The sequence below is a fragment of the Peromyscus californicus genome, unplaced genomic scaffold (assembly GCF_007827085.1).
Source record: "Peromyscus californicus insignis strain IS unplaced genomic scaffold, ASM782708v3 Scaffold_3__1_contigs__length_106647218, whole genome shotgun sequence".
NCBI classification, from domain to species: domain Eukaryota; kingdom Metazoa; phylum Chordata; class Mammalia; order Rodentia; family Cricetidae; genus Peromyscus; species Peromyscus californicus.
Window position 1 is genome coordinate 28,731,678 of NW_026294551.1, and position 16,091 is coordinate 28,747,768.

The following is a 16,091-nucleotide window of genomic DNA, read 5'->3' on the forward strand; positions in this document are numbered from 1 at the left end:
CAAAGGGGTCAAAGATGCCAAGGGTTTCTCTGCTCTAGCTCAGAAAAATAGTATCACCATATGCTCCTCTCTGTATCCATCAATTAGATAACTGATGGGGGCAGACATGTGGTGATATAAGTTTGATAGTATCCTACTCTCAAACAAAACTCTTGCAAGGTAAACACTAGTCTTGAACTTTGTTGGTGTACTGTATGTTGGTACTGTATGTATTAAACCCTTCAATAAAAGTCACAAAAAAATTAACCAAAGAATGGAGAACTTGTAGAAAGATAGCAAGTGGCAGATTGAAATCCCTAAACTCAAACACCCACTATTACTGTCTAGCCATTTTACTCCCTAACAGAAGAAAAGCTGTCAAGTATCATAATCTTTGTTATATTCTCTAGCTAGTAGCTTTAGTTCCAAACACTGATTTTTAAGTTGGTTATTTAAATATTAGTTTATACGTATATCTGATTTTGAAAATATTTATTTAAATAGCCTCTTGGCTATTTAACAACCAAAACAACTGATTAGTAATATCTACCCTACAGGTAAAGGGCAAGACAAAAGATCACATGCACTGAACAACTCACCACGTGGCAGGTACGGAGCCAGATAATTAATTTACATTATTTGATCTAACCAACCAGGAAACTGGCACTGTTTTTTCAGGTTTCAGAATAGGAAAAATGATGTTCCAAGACTTTATGTAATAGTAACCAGCAGGACTGAGATTAACAGCAGTTCTACTAAAACTGTGAGATGTACAAGTGATTGTGAAGTTGACTTGCTTACATAACGGACCATGTATTTGCAACTGTAATGAAGTGGCAATAACAGCTCACTTGATTTTAAATCAAGTCACTGAGGTAAATACTTAAGAGGAGGAAACGAAGAGACGAAACCAATTGCCAAAGGCCCAAGGGCTGCATACATGGGACAGTGCAGCTCCAAGTTTAGCCACTTCATGGCACTGCCTTCGCCAACAGAACCTAAGCCTAAGACAGCCCTTAGCATTAGTCTTATATTAACATTATACATATTGTTGTGCCTACTGGTTTTTAATTTCCTCACTTCCTAAGTATACATAGACTCATACACAACTCTTTCGTGTACTAATATATACAGAATAGTCAGATTATTCCTCATTTTATACACCAGGAAAGAGCCCAGTAGGAAACAGTAATCCCAGGACTGAGGGGAGACTGTTCCCATAGGGTTCAAGGCCAGCTGAGGCTACATGACCTGTCTCAAAACAAATAAATAAGGAAAAAAAATCAATGATCAAGCAGTTTTAGACCTTGTAAGAAATCTAATTTCTGAGTGTTAAGACTAATGTGAGCTGGCCTATGAATAAAAAGAACCACACGGAAGGAACTACTTCCATTCTTCTTGCCTAAATCGGAATGAGGATTTAAGTATTTTTATAATCACTTAAACACTAATGAATTATAGTCTACGAACTTAAACCATGTACACAGCAGAAATCTGAACAAGTCAGAGCTACTTTGAGCTTATGAGTTAGAAAACAAGCAGGCAAACCCACAAACATGTAAGATTTGGAAGATGGTTTGCTCAGACTGCAAGAAGAGTGAACAAGAGCAAAGCTACCCAGGCTGGTGACCACCCCCACAGCAGGCATGGGCATTTGTCACCCAGGAGTACAAAGAAAATAAAGGGCGACATCTGACCAAACAGTAGTGAATAGGCTTTGTACAGCTCTTGCTCTCACAACTCTGATGTGCAAATAATGAGGGAGAGGCAAAGGCATTCTATTTTTTCTTAAGAATTTACATTTTTTTTAAGTTTAAAATATATTTTATGGTAGCAGAAATTATCGGTTTCCATAAGCTGTTATTAAAAATTATAAAACTGATAAGCAAACCTTTCATCAGGCAAAGGATAACTCAAACAAAATAAGCCTATATTCTCTGGGCAACCATTTGTGACACCCACAATAAAAGCTATTTGTCCCTCGATGCTCAGAAGCTAAATCCAGAGCTATACAAACTTGGACCTGGTACTCGGCTCTTGCTCTTCCTTACGCTTCAACATTCAGACCACACTGACCTTGTATTGGTGTACAAGTACAACAGAATATAATTGGTCTATAATTTCCAAACATAAAGCAGGGTTCCATTTAGGAACCCATAAAATAAGAATAGACATCCTAGCTTGAGGCCTTTTTCCATTGTCTGAAATCTGCGACAGAAATGGTTACAAAGTAGACCCACGGTGCTAAGAATTAAAAAAAGAAAGAAACAAAGAAAGAAAGAAAGAAAGAAAGAAACCCAACACCGGCGAAGCAGGAGCTTCCAAGAGAGACTGAGTACCTGAGTATCCTTGGTAGGCTCTGCGTCAGCGCTGGCACACCGGTAGAAATAGAAAAGTGCACAAGCAGCAAAACAGAGAGAGACACTAGGATAGCCGAATTAATGACCACCGCCCCGCCAACAAAGCCAAACACAAACAGCAGCATGCATCCAGGATTCATGGCGCTGTGCTGGCATGGTGAAACGTCCGAACCAGGAGGCCTACACGGGGGCCAAAGCGGTATCTTTGTAGTGAGGATCTGTCATTCAGCTGCTGCCACAAAAACAATGCCATCAGCAGCAGCTTTCCACTCCATCCTGCAGCGGCTCCCAAGTGATGACGTCATTCCGCTCTCCCCGCCTCATAACCATAGAGCGGCTGCTCCTAGCATTTATGCGGCAACCCAGAGAACAGTCGACCTATTAACTACGTTCCTCTCCACCAAGAGTCTTGGCTTAGCTCATTGGCTACAATACCTAGAGATCTACATAATTTATTCACACTCCTACATCAAACAGATGGCTGGCTAATCCTTTCAAGCATGCCTCTCTGCAACAAAAAGGACCAATTATATGGGAGAAATGAAAATTTTCGGCATACCCACAAACTGAAAGATTTCAATTCTACTCAGATTTCCCACCAAGTATCAAAAAAATAATTAAAAGCCTACAGTATGTTGCTAATAATTTATAAGGTTCATAATCTAACCTTTTTAATGGTATTTCTATTTTTGCATGCTACTCTTTCCCTTTGCACACCAACCACAGTAGAGATTTTTTTTTTTGCGGGGGGAGCAGACTAACTATTGTTTCCAGACTAAAAAACAGGAAAAACAGAAACAAAAGATAGATTATTGACTTCACATTTTTTCAGGCAAAAATGTATAACAAAGCTTACCTAATTCTACTATGAGCTGTAGCCTCTAGTTGATCACTCCCTGAGAGCTGATGAAGTTTGGTTCTTTCTAAGTGTTCCATATAATTATGGATCATCTATTTTAAGAAAGAAAAAATAGATACAAAATTTTAGGCTACCACCTAAAATAAAACACAGAATTACAACAAAGGAAACATTTTGGTACAACTTTCTTATTTACAAGATTACTCAACTTCATGTAAAGGAGTATTAAGGAAGGAAAGAATTGTAATGGCAAAGGAATATGCAAATGCTCACATTTAAGATGCTAAGATCAGTAAAAATGGCTAATATCTTCCTTTGCTTTGCAAAAATGGTTTTGTACAATATGTGATGTTATTAAATGAAATAAATATTGGCATAAATAATACAAATTAGTACACAGACATTGGTAGGAGGTTATAAGAGACTGCTAGTTAAAAATAATAGCATTTGAGAAACCTAGTCACTTAAAATGAGAAATAAAGAAATGAATGTTAAACTTGAAAAAAAATTCTGTATGTTCATCTTTCCACACTAAAATGAATTACCAGAGTAAAAATAAATTTCAATTTAATAATGACAGCATTTCAAATTATTTCTATAGATTTATAGTTGAAAGAATTCAAAGTACTTTCTCCTGTGCTAATTTACTAACATCAGTATTTAATATAAACATCTATGGTAACAGTAACAGTAACAGATCAATAGAAATAAAAATACTTTGATTCTGAGTCTGTTGTCCTCTTACTTCCACATATAACTAACACACACACACACACACACACACACACACAGAGAGAGAGAGAGAGAGAGAGAGAGAGAGAGAGAGAATTAAAAAAATATTTTAAAAAACACTAGTTCAGGAGCTGAAGAGGTTGAATGACCTTCACAGGAACTCACAGACACCTGGTATATATACATACACATACAAATAAAAAAAAAAAAGAAAGGCTGGGGCTGGAGAGATGGCTCAGAGGTTAAGAGCACTGGCTGTTCTTCCAGAGGTCCCGAGTTCAATTCCCAGCAACGACATGGTGGCTCACAACCATCTGAAATGAGATTTGGCGCCCTCTTCTGGCCTGCAAGCATGCATGTAGGCAGAACACTGTATACATAATAAATAAATCTTAAAAAAAAAAAAGGCTAGTCTAAATGAGAAATGTTAACAGTAAAGAAATATGAATATAGAATTACAAGGCTATTTACATGTTTTATTTTAAATGTATTAGTTTTCTCTTTCATACCATTTTAAGAAGAATTTTTCGGTTGTACAGCAAATCAGAAATAAAGAGCTGCTTTCTTTTATCATGAAGAAACTTCAAGAAAAAATTAAACTGAGACTAATATAGCAAAATATTATATTTTGGGCCTAATATATGTAAATAAAATTGTCAAAAGGTTTTAGAAAGCCTCGGTTGAGTTCTTATACCAGACAGTAATCAGAGGTAATTTGTTCAAATGGGAGAATGTAAAGAAAACAGAAACTTCCTCCAGGTTGCTTTTATAGTAATTAGTCTATTCAATAATATATAATAATCAAAATATAAATACAGAATCAATTTTACATCCAAATAGCTTATTATAAATTGATTCCCTATTATCTTAACTATTTACAATCTAGAAACTGCTACATTTGAAAACTTCAAATGACTGATTCTAGAGATGATTCCCTGGCCTTCCCAAACAGTCCAATGTGAAAACAGAGATGAGACTAAAGCAGCCCTTCCCAGGACAGAGGAACGACAAAACAGCAGCGATCAGAGTGAACGCCAACCATCTTCACCATTTTTAATTTAATCTTCACAATATCACAATTTTATAGATCAACCCTAGGTATAGGATAAAATAACTTGCTTAAATTAAGTATCTAGCTAACAGTGAACGGTTTTCTGTCATTGGCTTTAAAGCAGGGACTCAAATCTGTTTGCTGCAGCTACTTGAGTAGTTAAACACTGCAGGACCCAGGTTGCATCTGCCCTTTTAGCTGACTCTCCAGGCAAGCAATGAGCTCATTGTCCTTTCTTCCTCACACCCACAAGAAAATCCTACGCCCTAAAGCATTTCCATATATTTAAAACAAGCTATATTTCACAAACAGAAGAAAAAACTACACTGCACATAAAATTTTAATAATGATTTACAGTATGGTTATGATTTTAAAACGGGAGGGTGATAGGGAGAGAGGTGAGGCCAGTATTTCAGATAGAAAAGAAATTCAAGAGTAGAATAGGGCTTTTTTTTTTTTTTTTTTGGACAAGGTACAATTGAGTCTTCCAGTTTGGGCCCTCTTTCATCTCAGATATACTATCAATTATTTCAGTATGCAAATTAATTTGCATAACTAGAGGTAAATTCTGTAGCAGCTGGAGTCAAGCAGGATTCCAATTATACTGTCTGGAAAATTCTTGTTTGAGATAGGCAACCACTGTCCTTCACTGAGATGTCTTCACAGCAAAGGTGGACGCAGTGCTGACAGAACCAAAGAGCAAAGCAATAGTGAAGTTTCCAGAGCATGGAGTCTCTCTCACCTTCAGTCTTTCTCCATGCAGTCCTCAAAGCTATTACCTTAAAATCACTGAGATTCTATGAGACACAGAGGCTCAGAAAAGCGTGTACAGCATTCAGCCTGTGGAACCTACAAATCAAGTTAGTTGTGGTGGCATATATCTTAATGTTAGCACTTGGAAATGGAGGCAGAAAAATAAGTAGTTTAAAGGTCCATCCTTGGCTATATAGCAAATTTGAGGTCAGTCTGAACTACATGACACCCTGTCTTAAACCAACAACAAAGGAAGTTGGAGAGATGGCTCAGTGGTTAAGAGCACTGGCTGCTCTTCCAAGAAGACCTCAGTTTGGTTCCCAGCACCTACATGGCAAATCCAGGTGATCTGACACCATTAGTTTTATGATAAAGAGTCTTGTTGAAAAGCTAGACTGACCTAGAACTAACTACTCTAGGTTAGTCCCTCAACCTCTGAAGTGCTGATAAGGTAGCTTATAAGCACAGGATACCACATGTAGCAAGGTATGCATTCTTTTTTTTTTCATTCTTTTAAATAAATCCAGTAATGCACACAAATTTATTATTTGATTAGAGAACAGTTATCCACATTTTCAAAAAGAGCCAGAATAAATTTCCCACTGTTAGTAGTAAACAATGTGTTTGGACAAAGCACTATTCAAGTAATTTTGTGTCTTTGAAAAATGTTACCTTCTTTGGAAGTAACAATAGTGTCCCTTTCTCTGGAGACTTCCAGAGTTGACCTCTAAAAGGTACCCTAAGGGATTATAGAGCTATTTCTTCTTGCTAATTGACCAGACTCTATGGAGTAGATGGATAAACAGAAAACTTTAGGCTATAGTGAACAGACTCACATTTCAAAGCAGCCTTATCTGTGTTACATAAGCCTACTTTGAGGCAAATAAAACAGAGTCTGTCAGGGCAGAAGATAGAACCTCTTGTAACTGAAGGAGGGGATCCCATGAACGAGCTGTCAGAAGAGAAAGTTGCCTGATGACTGGACAGACCCAGATCTCTGACTTGGTAACCAAGCTTTTTCTTGAGACTATTTTTCTTCCAATAGTATATATCTCTGAAGAAATGGAAGCAGACAGAAAAATTATACCTTTTCATGGGAAGTTGATGGCAGGCTTTCTATAGAAATGTCTCTTCACTTTTATTAAATAAATATAAGGAAAATGAAATTTCATTTTATATTTGTTCTTTCAAGAATGTATATATTTAAAATGAATATAAATAATCTAAATATACTTTCATACTATGTCACAATTTAATAATCTCCAATTACTATGAAAGTTAGAACTTTATTTAAAAACATCACTCATTACTATTTTTTTCCCCTTGGTTTTTTTTTGAGACAAGATTTCTCTGTGTAATTTTGGTGCCTGTCCTGGATCTCGCTCTATAGACCAGGCTGGCCTCGAACTCACAGAGATCCGCCTGCCTCTGCCTCCCGAGTGCTGGGATTAAAGGCATGCGCCACCACCACTCAGCCACTCATTACTATTAATTATTTTTGACAATTAAACATTCTTCTCTAAATATATTTTAAATTATCATCATTGATAAGAAATACAAGTAAATACTACATACAGAACCTTATTTACTCCAGTACTGAAATGAATAGTGTAAATGTATCAACCATAGGCTGTAACAATTAAGTTTTTTTAAAATATCCTTACTCTAGTAAATGATATATTATTTTTTTATTTAAAACACATTGTTGTTTTGTTTTGTTTTCCTGGTTTTTCAAGTAGGGTTTCTCTATGTAGCCTTGGCTGTTCTCTAACTAAGAGATCCAACTGCCTCTGCTTCCCAAATTTTGGAATTAAAGGTGTGAGCCACCACCCCCAGTTAGCATGGGTATTTTTTTTTTTAAAGAACACTTTTTAATTAATTTGCTTTTATTTTATGTGCATTGGTGTTTTCCCTGCAGGTATGTCTGTGTGATGTCATTGGATCCCCTGAAACAGGAGTTATAGAATGTTGTGAGCTGCCATGTGGGTGCTGGGAATTGAACCCTCTGGAAGAGCAGCAGTGCTCCTACACTAAGTCACCTCTCCAGCCCCAAAACACGGGGTATTTTCAATATACTTTTAAAAACTGTTACATAGCCTACTCCCATCTTCCCAGGGCTCTCTGATCCTTTGTGGTCAATCTTTTCCTTCTCCTGCTCGGTATCAATTCTGTGAAGTTTGTGTTACAGGTAGTAATACTTAATCCCAATCCCAAGAGTGGGAAAGAAATTCTGCACTATTCAAAAGCAAGTGAAATTGAGTGTAATGTGATTTTATGGTGCTTAAAGCAGCAACACTGGTCTCTACCATAGACAGGATGGTTACACAAGCAATGGAAGAAAAATAGGAACTGAAGACTATAAACAGGACTGTGGGGATCTCTCAATAATGTTGCTCAGCATGAGCAAGGCCCTGGGCTCAATCACCATCACCTAAATAAAAAGGTAGATTAAAAACTAGAATCAAATCAGGTAGTGTTGGCACAAATCTTTAATCCCAGCACTCAGGAAGCAGAGGCAGGCGGATCTCTGAGTTCAAGGCCAGCCTGGCCTACAGAGCAAGTTCTAGGATAACCAGGGCTACACAAGAGAAACCTTTGTGTGTTAGGGGGCAGAGGGGGAATATGTACGATGACAAAAAACCCAACAAACCAAACAAAAATAACCTAGAATCAGATATAACATAACACAGAATTAGTGAAGGGAAAATGGACAGAAGTGGTGGCACACACCTTTAATCCCCCCCCCCCACACACACACTGGAGGCAGAGGCAGGTCCAACTCTGTGAGCTCAAGGCCAGCCTGGTTTACATAGTGTATTTCAGGCAAGCCAGGGCTACAGAAAGGAGACACAGAAAGAGGGGGGTAGGGGAGGGAGGGACAGAAGAGAGAAGAGGGTTGTAAAATTCATTTAGGTATGTGAATTCCAGACTGAAACACACAATCATCACATTGACGAGACAGAAATAAATACAACATATTAAAAATTGACAAGCTCTTAAAAACAAGGGGATTATGTGCTGCAAATACTAATTTAAAATACTAAAGGAAGTGCACGTGTTTAATCCCAGCACTCTGGAGAAAGAGGCAGATGAATATCTGAGTTTGAGGCCAGCTTGGTCTACAGAAGTGAGTTCCAGGACAGCCTATCTCAGAAGCCTTGTCTCAAAATTAAAAAAAAACAAAACAAAACAAAAAAAACAAAAACTAAAGGAGGCCGCTGGCTCAGCAGTTAAAAGTCCTGGCTGTTTTTCCAGATGACCTAGGTTCAGTTACCACCATCCATTCACATGGCAGCTAACAACCATCTGTAATTCAGTTCCAGTGGTCTTACGCCCTCTTCTGGCCTCTGAAAGCACTGTACTTATATGGTGCACACACAAGCAGTCATATACATAAAATAAAAATCTAAAAATTAATGTATAAATAAATCTCAAAAAAATATAAAATGCTGAAAATTAGAAACCCTTAACAATATTTTACCAATGCAGAATTTTCCAAACTGGTAGCAAACCAATTTTCTCAGCATCATGTAAAGTTTTTACTATATGCACAAAGGTTCTGCTGGCCAACCAAGGAACTATCTTAAATAACTAAAATATTCTGTGGCATATACATTTCCAACATGGAAATTTAATTCTGAATTTAAAAAGAATAAAAGTCAACTTTGGTAAATGCCACATGACATCTAGTATTTTCTGGCAATGATGTCTATGAATTATTCTAATTTTCAAAGGAAAATTTAGACATATAAAGTCCATTTCTGTGCTCCAATATTAGCATAGTAAGAACACCCAACACCCACCTCAGTATGCCTCTGATGTAGTGCATTATATTCCTTCTTCAGTTCTGCTTCTCTTTCTTCAAGTCTGCTAACTGTAATCAAGATACATATACTTAATCAAAACAAATATAAAAAATTCACTTTTAAAGGTCTGTCTTTAAAACGTTGAGTAACCCATAAGCCTTAGCAACTTTACAGCCTAGTACTCCATGTGAAATTCTGCACAAAGTGACCCCATTTCATCATCCTCAAACACCATCTTCAGAGAAGAGAGTAAAATACCAGATTGGTTCTCTAACCATACATATCTATCAGATCATCCTTCTACAGCTTTTTATACACTAGAGAATTAAAAAACAAATATCACACAAGTCTTAACCTTGTGTCAGATCCCAGATGGTTGATTTCAACCATTTTCGAGTATTAAGCTCTTTGTTCAGTACTAGCTGGATGACAACACCTCACTGTAAATATTCTCTGCTTTTGAGTCTTCTTGATTTCAGGGACTCATCTCCTTTTATTTAGCTCCCTCTGCTGGTAGATTTTGGGAAGTGCATTGATGTGGAGCAGGCTCACAAAATGCTTTATCAAAACAAAAAGGAAAAAGTTTAGATTCTGAGACACAAAATATCGGGGTAGGTTTTTAAGGGCGACTGATAGCAAACAGGAGTGATTCAGAGGAGAGGGGTTCCAGGAAGCCCATGAAGAAATGGACAATGCTGGGCTGACCTTAAATGAGCAAGTTCCAGATGACACTGCTGCTCAAGCAACCATGAGACAGAGGCAGACTGGGCAACTGAAGATGTCCACTATGGCTAAGGGCAGCAGAACAGTTATAGTGCTAGAGGCATTGTAGAGACTCAATTAAGTCTGCTGGAAAGTCATGATTAATTGGAAATGTTCTCTTGTGTAAGGGTCAACAATTAGCTGCAAATGTAAGGGGCTCTGGTAATGTGCAGCTTGTGCGTAAGAACTGGAGGCACAACTACTGTGAACTCTACTTCAAAAGCACATATACACTTCTATATGCCACGTGTTTACATGTGAAGCACCAAGTCAAACATTAATGTGCTGCCCAGTTTGGGGTTTGTATACATTTGCCTGCCAGAATTTGGTGGAATGTCTTCAAAATGAGTCATTATTTAGAACTCCAGCTCTTCCTGTTGTAATGTTTTCGTAACTCAAGCCTGTATGTCTCTGGCTCAGTAAATCACATCATGTTCCACAGCACTTGTGGATTGCACCTTCTTACAACAGCAAGTAATGAGCACATCTCCTGTTCACTCTATGCTGTGGCCCAAAGTCATAAGGCATTAATAATATAGATGCATTAGAGTAACACAAGGGTATTGAAACCTGACAATTTGTGGTGCCGCTCATTTAAAACAAAATACCAAAACAAAACCCAGGAAATCCACCCAAATTGTGGATATTTAGTAACAATTTCAAAGTAAAAATTTTTGAAGGATTAATAGGAAAAAAGTATAAGGGCATTTATTTATTTGATAGAGACCACTCAGCAGTTAAAAGCACTTGCTGCTCTTGCCGAGGACCCAGGTTCAGTTCCCAGCACCCATGCCTGGTACTAAGTCTAGCTCCAAGGGATCTGATGTCCTGATGGCCTTCAAAGGAATTTGCATGCATGGGATGAACTCAGGAGCTCACACACACACGTATACAAATATACAAATAAAAAAATTTAAATCTTTAAAAAGGTGTTGAGCTTGGGTGGCAGTGGTGCACACCTTTAATCCCAGCACTCAGGTGGCAGAGCCAGGCAGATCTCTGTGAGTTTGAGGCCAGCATGGTCTACAGATCAGGCATCAAAACTACACAGAGAAACCCTGTCTCGAAAAACCAAAAAAAAAAGGGGGTTGGGGATTTAGCTCAGTGGTAGATCGCTTGCCTAGCAAGCGCAAGGCCCTGGGTTTGGTCCTCAGCTCCAGGAAAAAAGAAAAAGAAAAAAAGGGGGTGTTAAGCATTGCCTACACCTAATTATTAATTAAGTTTATTTAAAAGTTAAGGAAATCCCAAGACTACCAGACAAAACACTAATTTTTAATTACTCATCTGTGTCAATCCATAGTTTCTTTTATATTTCTTCTTACATTTATTTACGTGCTGTGTGTAGTGGGAAGGGTGGCATGTATGCCAGAGGGCAACCTACTGCAAGTGGTTCTCTCCTTCCACCACGTGGGTTCTGTGGAATTCAACTCAACTCAGGCTTGGTAAGCAAGAGCCTTTCTTTACTAACTAAGCCATTTTACCAGCCCTGTTAGTCAAGACAGATAATGTGCAATCAACAACAACAACAAAAAAAAAAAACAAAGAAAAAGAAAAAAGAAAAAAAAAGAGGGAGAGAGAGAGAGAGGCTAAAATAAAAGCCAAATGTCATTCACAAACTTCAATTTCAAATGTTTTGGAAAATAGAGTCCCATTATTCTGTCAACCCACTTGAAATAAATTAAGAAGTGGACATAAACAGATTTTATTCTCCTATTATGATGGAAGCATCATTATTACATTGAATTTAGAGAGAAGGATACTATGGTGATACAGCTAACTTACTAAAGGTCACAAAAGTGATTCTTTCTTAATGGAAGGGTCTGGGTACCATGCTACACAGCCTCTCAAGAAATGCTACTTTTTTTTTTTTTAAGATTTATTTTATTATGTATACAGTGTTCTGCCTGCATGTATACCTGCACACCAGAAGAGGGCACCAGATCTCATTACAGATGGTTGTGAGCCACCATGTGGTTGCTGGGAATTGAACTCAGGACCTCTGGAGAGCAGCCAGTGCTCTTAACCTCTGAGCCATCTCTCCAGCCCAGAAATGCTACTTTTAGACAGGCATGTTAGATCACACCTAGAACCCCAGCATTTGGGAGGTGAGGCAGGACATGTATAGTGAGGTTGACATCAGCCTGGGTTACAGTGAATTCCAGGCCAACCTGGACTATAAACCCAGTCTCCAAAAAAGCAAAAGAGAAATACTTTTAATCTATTTTGTATGATGGAACCTACTTTTAAAATTTCCCTGGGGGTGGAGCTGGAGAAATGGCTCAGTGGTTAGGAGCACTCACTGCTCTTGTAAAAGACCCAGGTTCAATCCCCAGCACCCATATGGTGGCTCACAACCTTTAACTTCAGTTCCTGGGGATCCAACACCCTCTCCTGGCCTCCACAGGCACCAGGTACATGCAGAGTACACAGACTCACAATGCAGGCAAGACATTCATACAAAGGAAATAAAAATAATTTTGAAAGTTTTTCACTGAGGACAGAGGATAAGAATCAAACAAAAGTCTCCTCTGTTCTCTTATGGGATAACCCAGTATCAGACACTTAAGCAAGCATCAAACTGCCAAGTGAAAATGCATGCTCAGCTTTATGAAACATCAGGGAGACTCTCCTTCTTGGATATGGTTTGTCCCCCAAAGGTTTGTGTGTAACAGGCTTGGTCCCCATGGTGGCAGTGTTGGGAGGTGTTATGAACCCTGTGATATGAGGACTGGTGAGATCCCTGGGTGATTGGAAAAGCTGTCCTTAGAAGAGATTAAGATAGCTCTCAGCAGATTTCTGAATTCTCATAAAAGCAAATTGTTAAAAGAAAGAACCTGATCCCTAATTGCTCTCTGGCTTACTGTTTGGAGAAGCTCCCACATATGCTATCAGCATAGCATCGTGACGCCATCTGTCACTAGGTCTAGGCCAGAGGCCCAACAAGTCCCAACTCCTATGTCTTCCACTTTGGACCTCCAGAACTATGAACTAAATGAATCTGCTTTCAGGCATTTTGTTAATAGTAATGAAAACCCATTAATATATGCACTAGGGTGAATAATCAACATTCTATATATCAAATTGGTTAAAATAAATATAAGACACCAAGTGCTTGCTAAAAATGGGAACAAACAGAACTTTCATACATTGCTGGTAGAATATAATGCTACAATCAATTTGAAAACAAGTCGGGTTGTGCTGGCACATGCTTTTAATCCCAGCACTTGGGAGGAAGAGGCAGGTGGATCTCTGTGAGTTTGAGGCCAGCCTGGTCTACAAAACCAGTTCCAGGACAGAAAAACCCGTCTTGGGGAAAAAAAAAAATCAATTTGTAAACAGTTTGGCAAGAATTCATAAGGCTGAATGTTTTCCAACCCTACGACAAAATATTTTACTGCTAAGAAATACATCATTATAATTTGGATATGAAATGTACCTTAAAGGACTGTGTGTTGTAGACTCTTTGGAGACATGACTGATCAAACCTCATCAACAGAACCTACAAAACTTCCACCCTGGTCCAGTCAAAGCAATGAAGCCAGGCAAACTGGACTCAAACCTCTGAAATGATGAGATAACATAGACCTTTCCTCCACTGAACTGTTTTCATTGGGTATTTTTGTCACAGTGATGAAAAGCTTACTACCACACACCCAGAGGCACTGAAAGTGGTGTTCAATCATCCAAAGCTGAAAAGAACCCACCTGTCAACCAATAACCAAGTGGAGAAACTATTCAAATACAGGAATACTATATAAGAATGAATAAATTATTTTCAAATTCATCATGGACAAATGCTACAAATGTGATAGCAAGAAAAAGCAGAAATTAAAAAATACAAAAACAACAGAGTGTTCAAAGAATTTACAGTGGTTACCCCAAAGGGATGGATTTAGTTGCCTATTAACCATCCTACTCCAGTTCAAACACAATGTGCATCTATCTATTCACCTAGGAACTTCCTTTAGCTTGAATATTCATTTAGCCTGTCCTCTAACAATTGCTATGTGTTATGCATAGAGCACAACATTTAAACAGACTATCTGGAACCACTACAAACAATTTGTGCTCTTCCAACTGCAGAATTTAAAAGAGAATGCTACCATAGTGGAGAATTATAAAAAGAATGAAAAGGAAAAAAGGATGGGTATGCAAGGATAAACCAGAATTATTCTTTTGAAGGTTATATTGTATGTAATTTTACTATGTTAAAGTTAAAACCTTCCTTTTTGATTAGATAGAAAAGGGGAAATGCTGGGAGATGTCTTTTCTGTACACCGTGAGAATGTGTTGCTCTGATTGGTTGATAAATAAAGCTGCATTGGCCTATGGCAGGGCAGCTTAGAGGCAGGTGGGAAATCCAAGGAGAGAGATAGGAAAGAGAAAGGCAGAGTCTGGCCTGCCACCCAAGGAACAACAAGATAGCAGACTGGTAAGCCACAGAGTACGTGGTAAAACATAGAGTAATAGAAACGGGTTAATTTAAGATATGAGCTACCTAGCAAGAGGCCTGCCATAGACCAAACACAATTTGTAAATAATATTAAGCCTCTGAGTGATTATTTCATAAGCGGCTGCTGGACTGCAGGGCCAGGCAGGACTAGAGAAATCTTCTGGCTACAAATTTCCACTAAAGAAGTATAATATGTATGTCCTTTGATACATAGTATTCTTTTTTACCCTGATACTCTTGCAACAATGTCCAAAGGCATAAAAGTGGATAACCTATAAAAATGTCTAACAATGCTAAACTGGGGTTACCCAATGTCATCATTAGGAAGTTATGAAATGAAAGTCATATGATAGAATATAATGCTTTACTATCTTACTGTTACATGACTCAGTAAATTAACAGAGTTAATATTTGCAAAGGACAAAGAATAGTGCTGGCATAAATATATTTTCCAAACAAAATATAATAATTACAGGTGCTTCTTAAAAGGAGTACATTCTATCTGCAAATATCAATATATGATTGTGCCTACCAGGAAATGGACAGCTGCTGAAAATGTATCACAGAAAATAAAAAATACAAAACTAGGCCAAAGGCGCATACCTTCGATCTGAGCAGGCAGAGGCAGGCAGATCTGTGAGTTCAAGGCCAGCCTGGTCTACAGAGTTAGTTCCAGGATAGCCAGGGCTACACAGAGAAACCTTGTCTCAAAAAACCAAAATAAATAAATAAATTAGATTAAAAATAAAATAAAATAAAATCTATAACCAGGCATGATGGTACATGCCTTTAATTCCAGTACTTGGGAGGCAGAGGTAGGTGGACAGACTGGTCTATGTAGTGGAGTTCCAGACTAGCCAGGGCTACAGAGTGAGACACTCTCAATAAGTAAGTAGATAAATAAATAAATAACAATATGAACAGTAAGATGTCTACAAAATCAAAACAGTTGTCTCCCAAAGCATTTCCCAAAGCAGCTCTTTCCTATAATCTTAGTCAGGCAAAAGTCCTGCAGCCACCCCCTCACACCCACACCTGTTCTTTCCTTTCCTCCCTCCTTCTTTCTTTCCCTCCCTCCCTCCTTCCTTCCACATCACAATTCCAACTGTTACGACAAATTGAAATATTTCTCACGAGCTCGTAAGTTGTGCACTTGGTCCCAAGCTGGTGGTTCTATTTTGGGAGATGATGGAAATAGTAAGAGGGGGCCTAGTTGGAGGAGGTAGGTTACTGGGCCATTACTTTGAAGATTACATCTGGTCCCCACTCCTTCCCTCCATCTCTGCTTCCTGTCATATCCTCCCCACCCAAAGGATTGAAATCTCTGATACCATGA

At 38.2% G+C, this 16,091-nt stretch overlaps 1 protein-coding gene across 14 annotated transcripts in view; it reads right to left on the minus strand.

Moving 5' to 3' along the window:
* The window catches only part of Spag9 (sperm associated antigen 9), a 133,092-nt gene that overhangs the window by 77,352 nt on the left and 39,649 nt on the right, over positions 1 to 16,091 (minus strand). For 9 of the 14 annotated variants that reach the window (XM_052759657.1, XM_052759656.1, XM_052759660.1 and 6 more), the window contains exons 3-4: positions 9,538 to 9,608; positions 3,196 to 3,290 (exon numbers count right to left, since the gene is read on the minus strand). In XM_052759657.1, the coding sequence (XP_052615617.1) occupies positions 3,196 to 3,290; positions 9,538 to 9,608 (166 nt within the window). Of the gene's footprint in view, positions 1 to 2,318; positions 2,681 to 3,195; positions 3,291 to 9,537; positions 9,609 to 16,091 lie in introns of those variants that run through there. The other 5 variants (XM_052759668.1, XM_052759669.1, XM_052759666.1 and 2 more) reach the window with 4 other exon arrangements.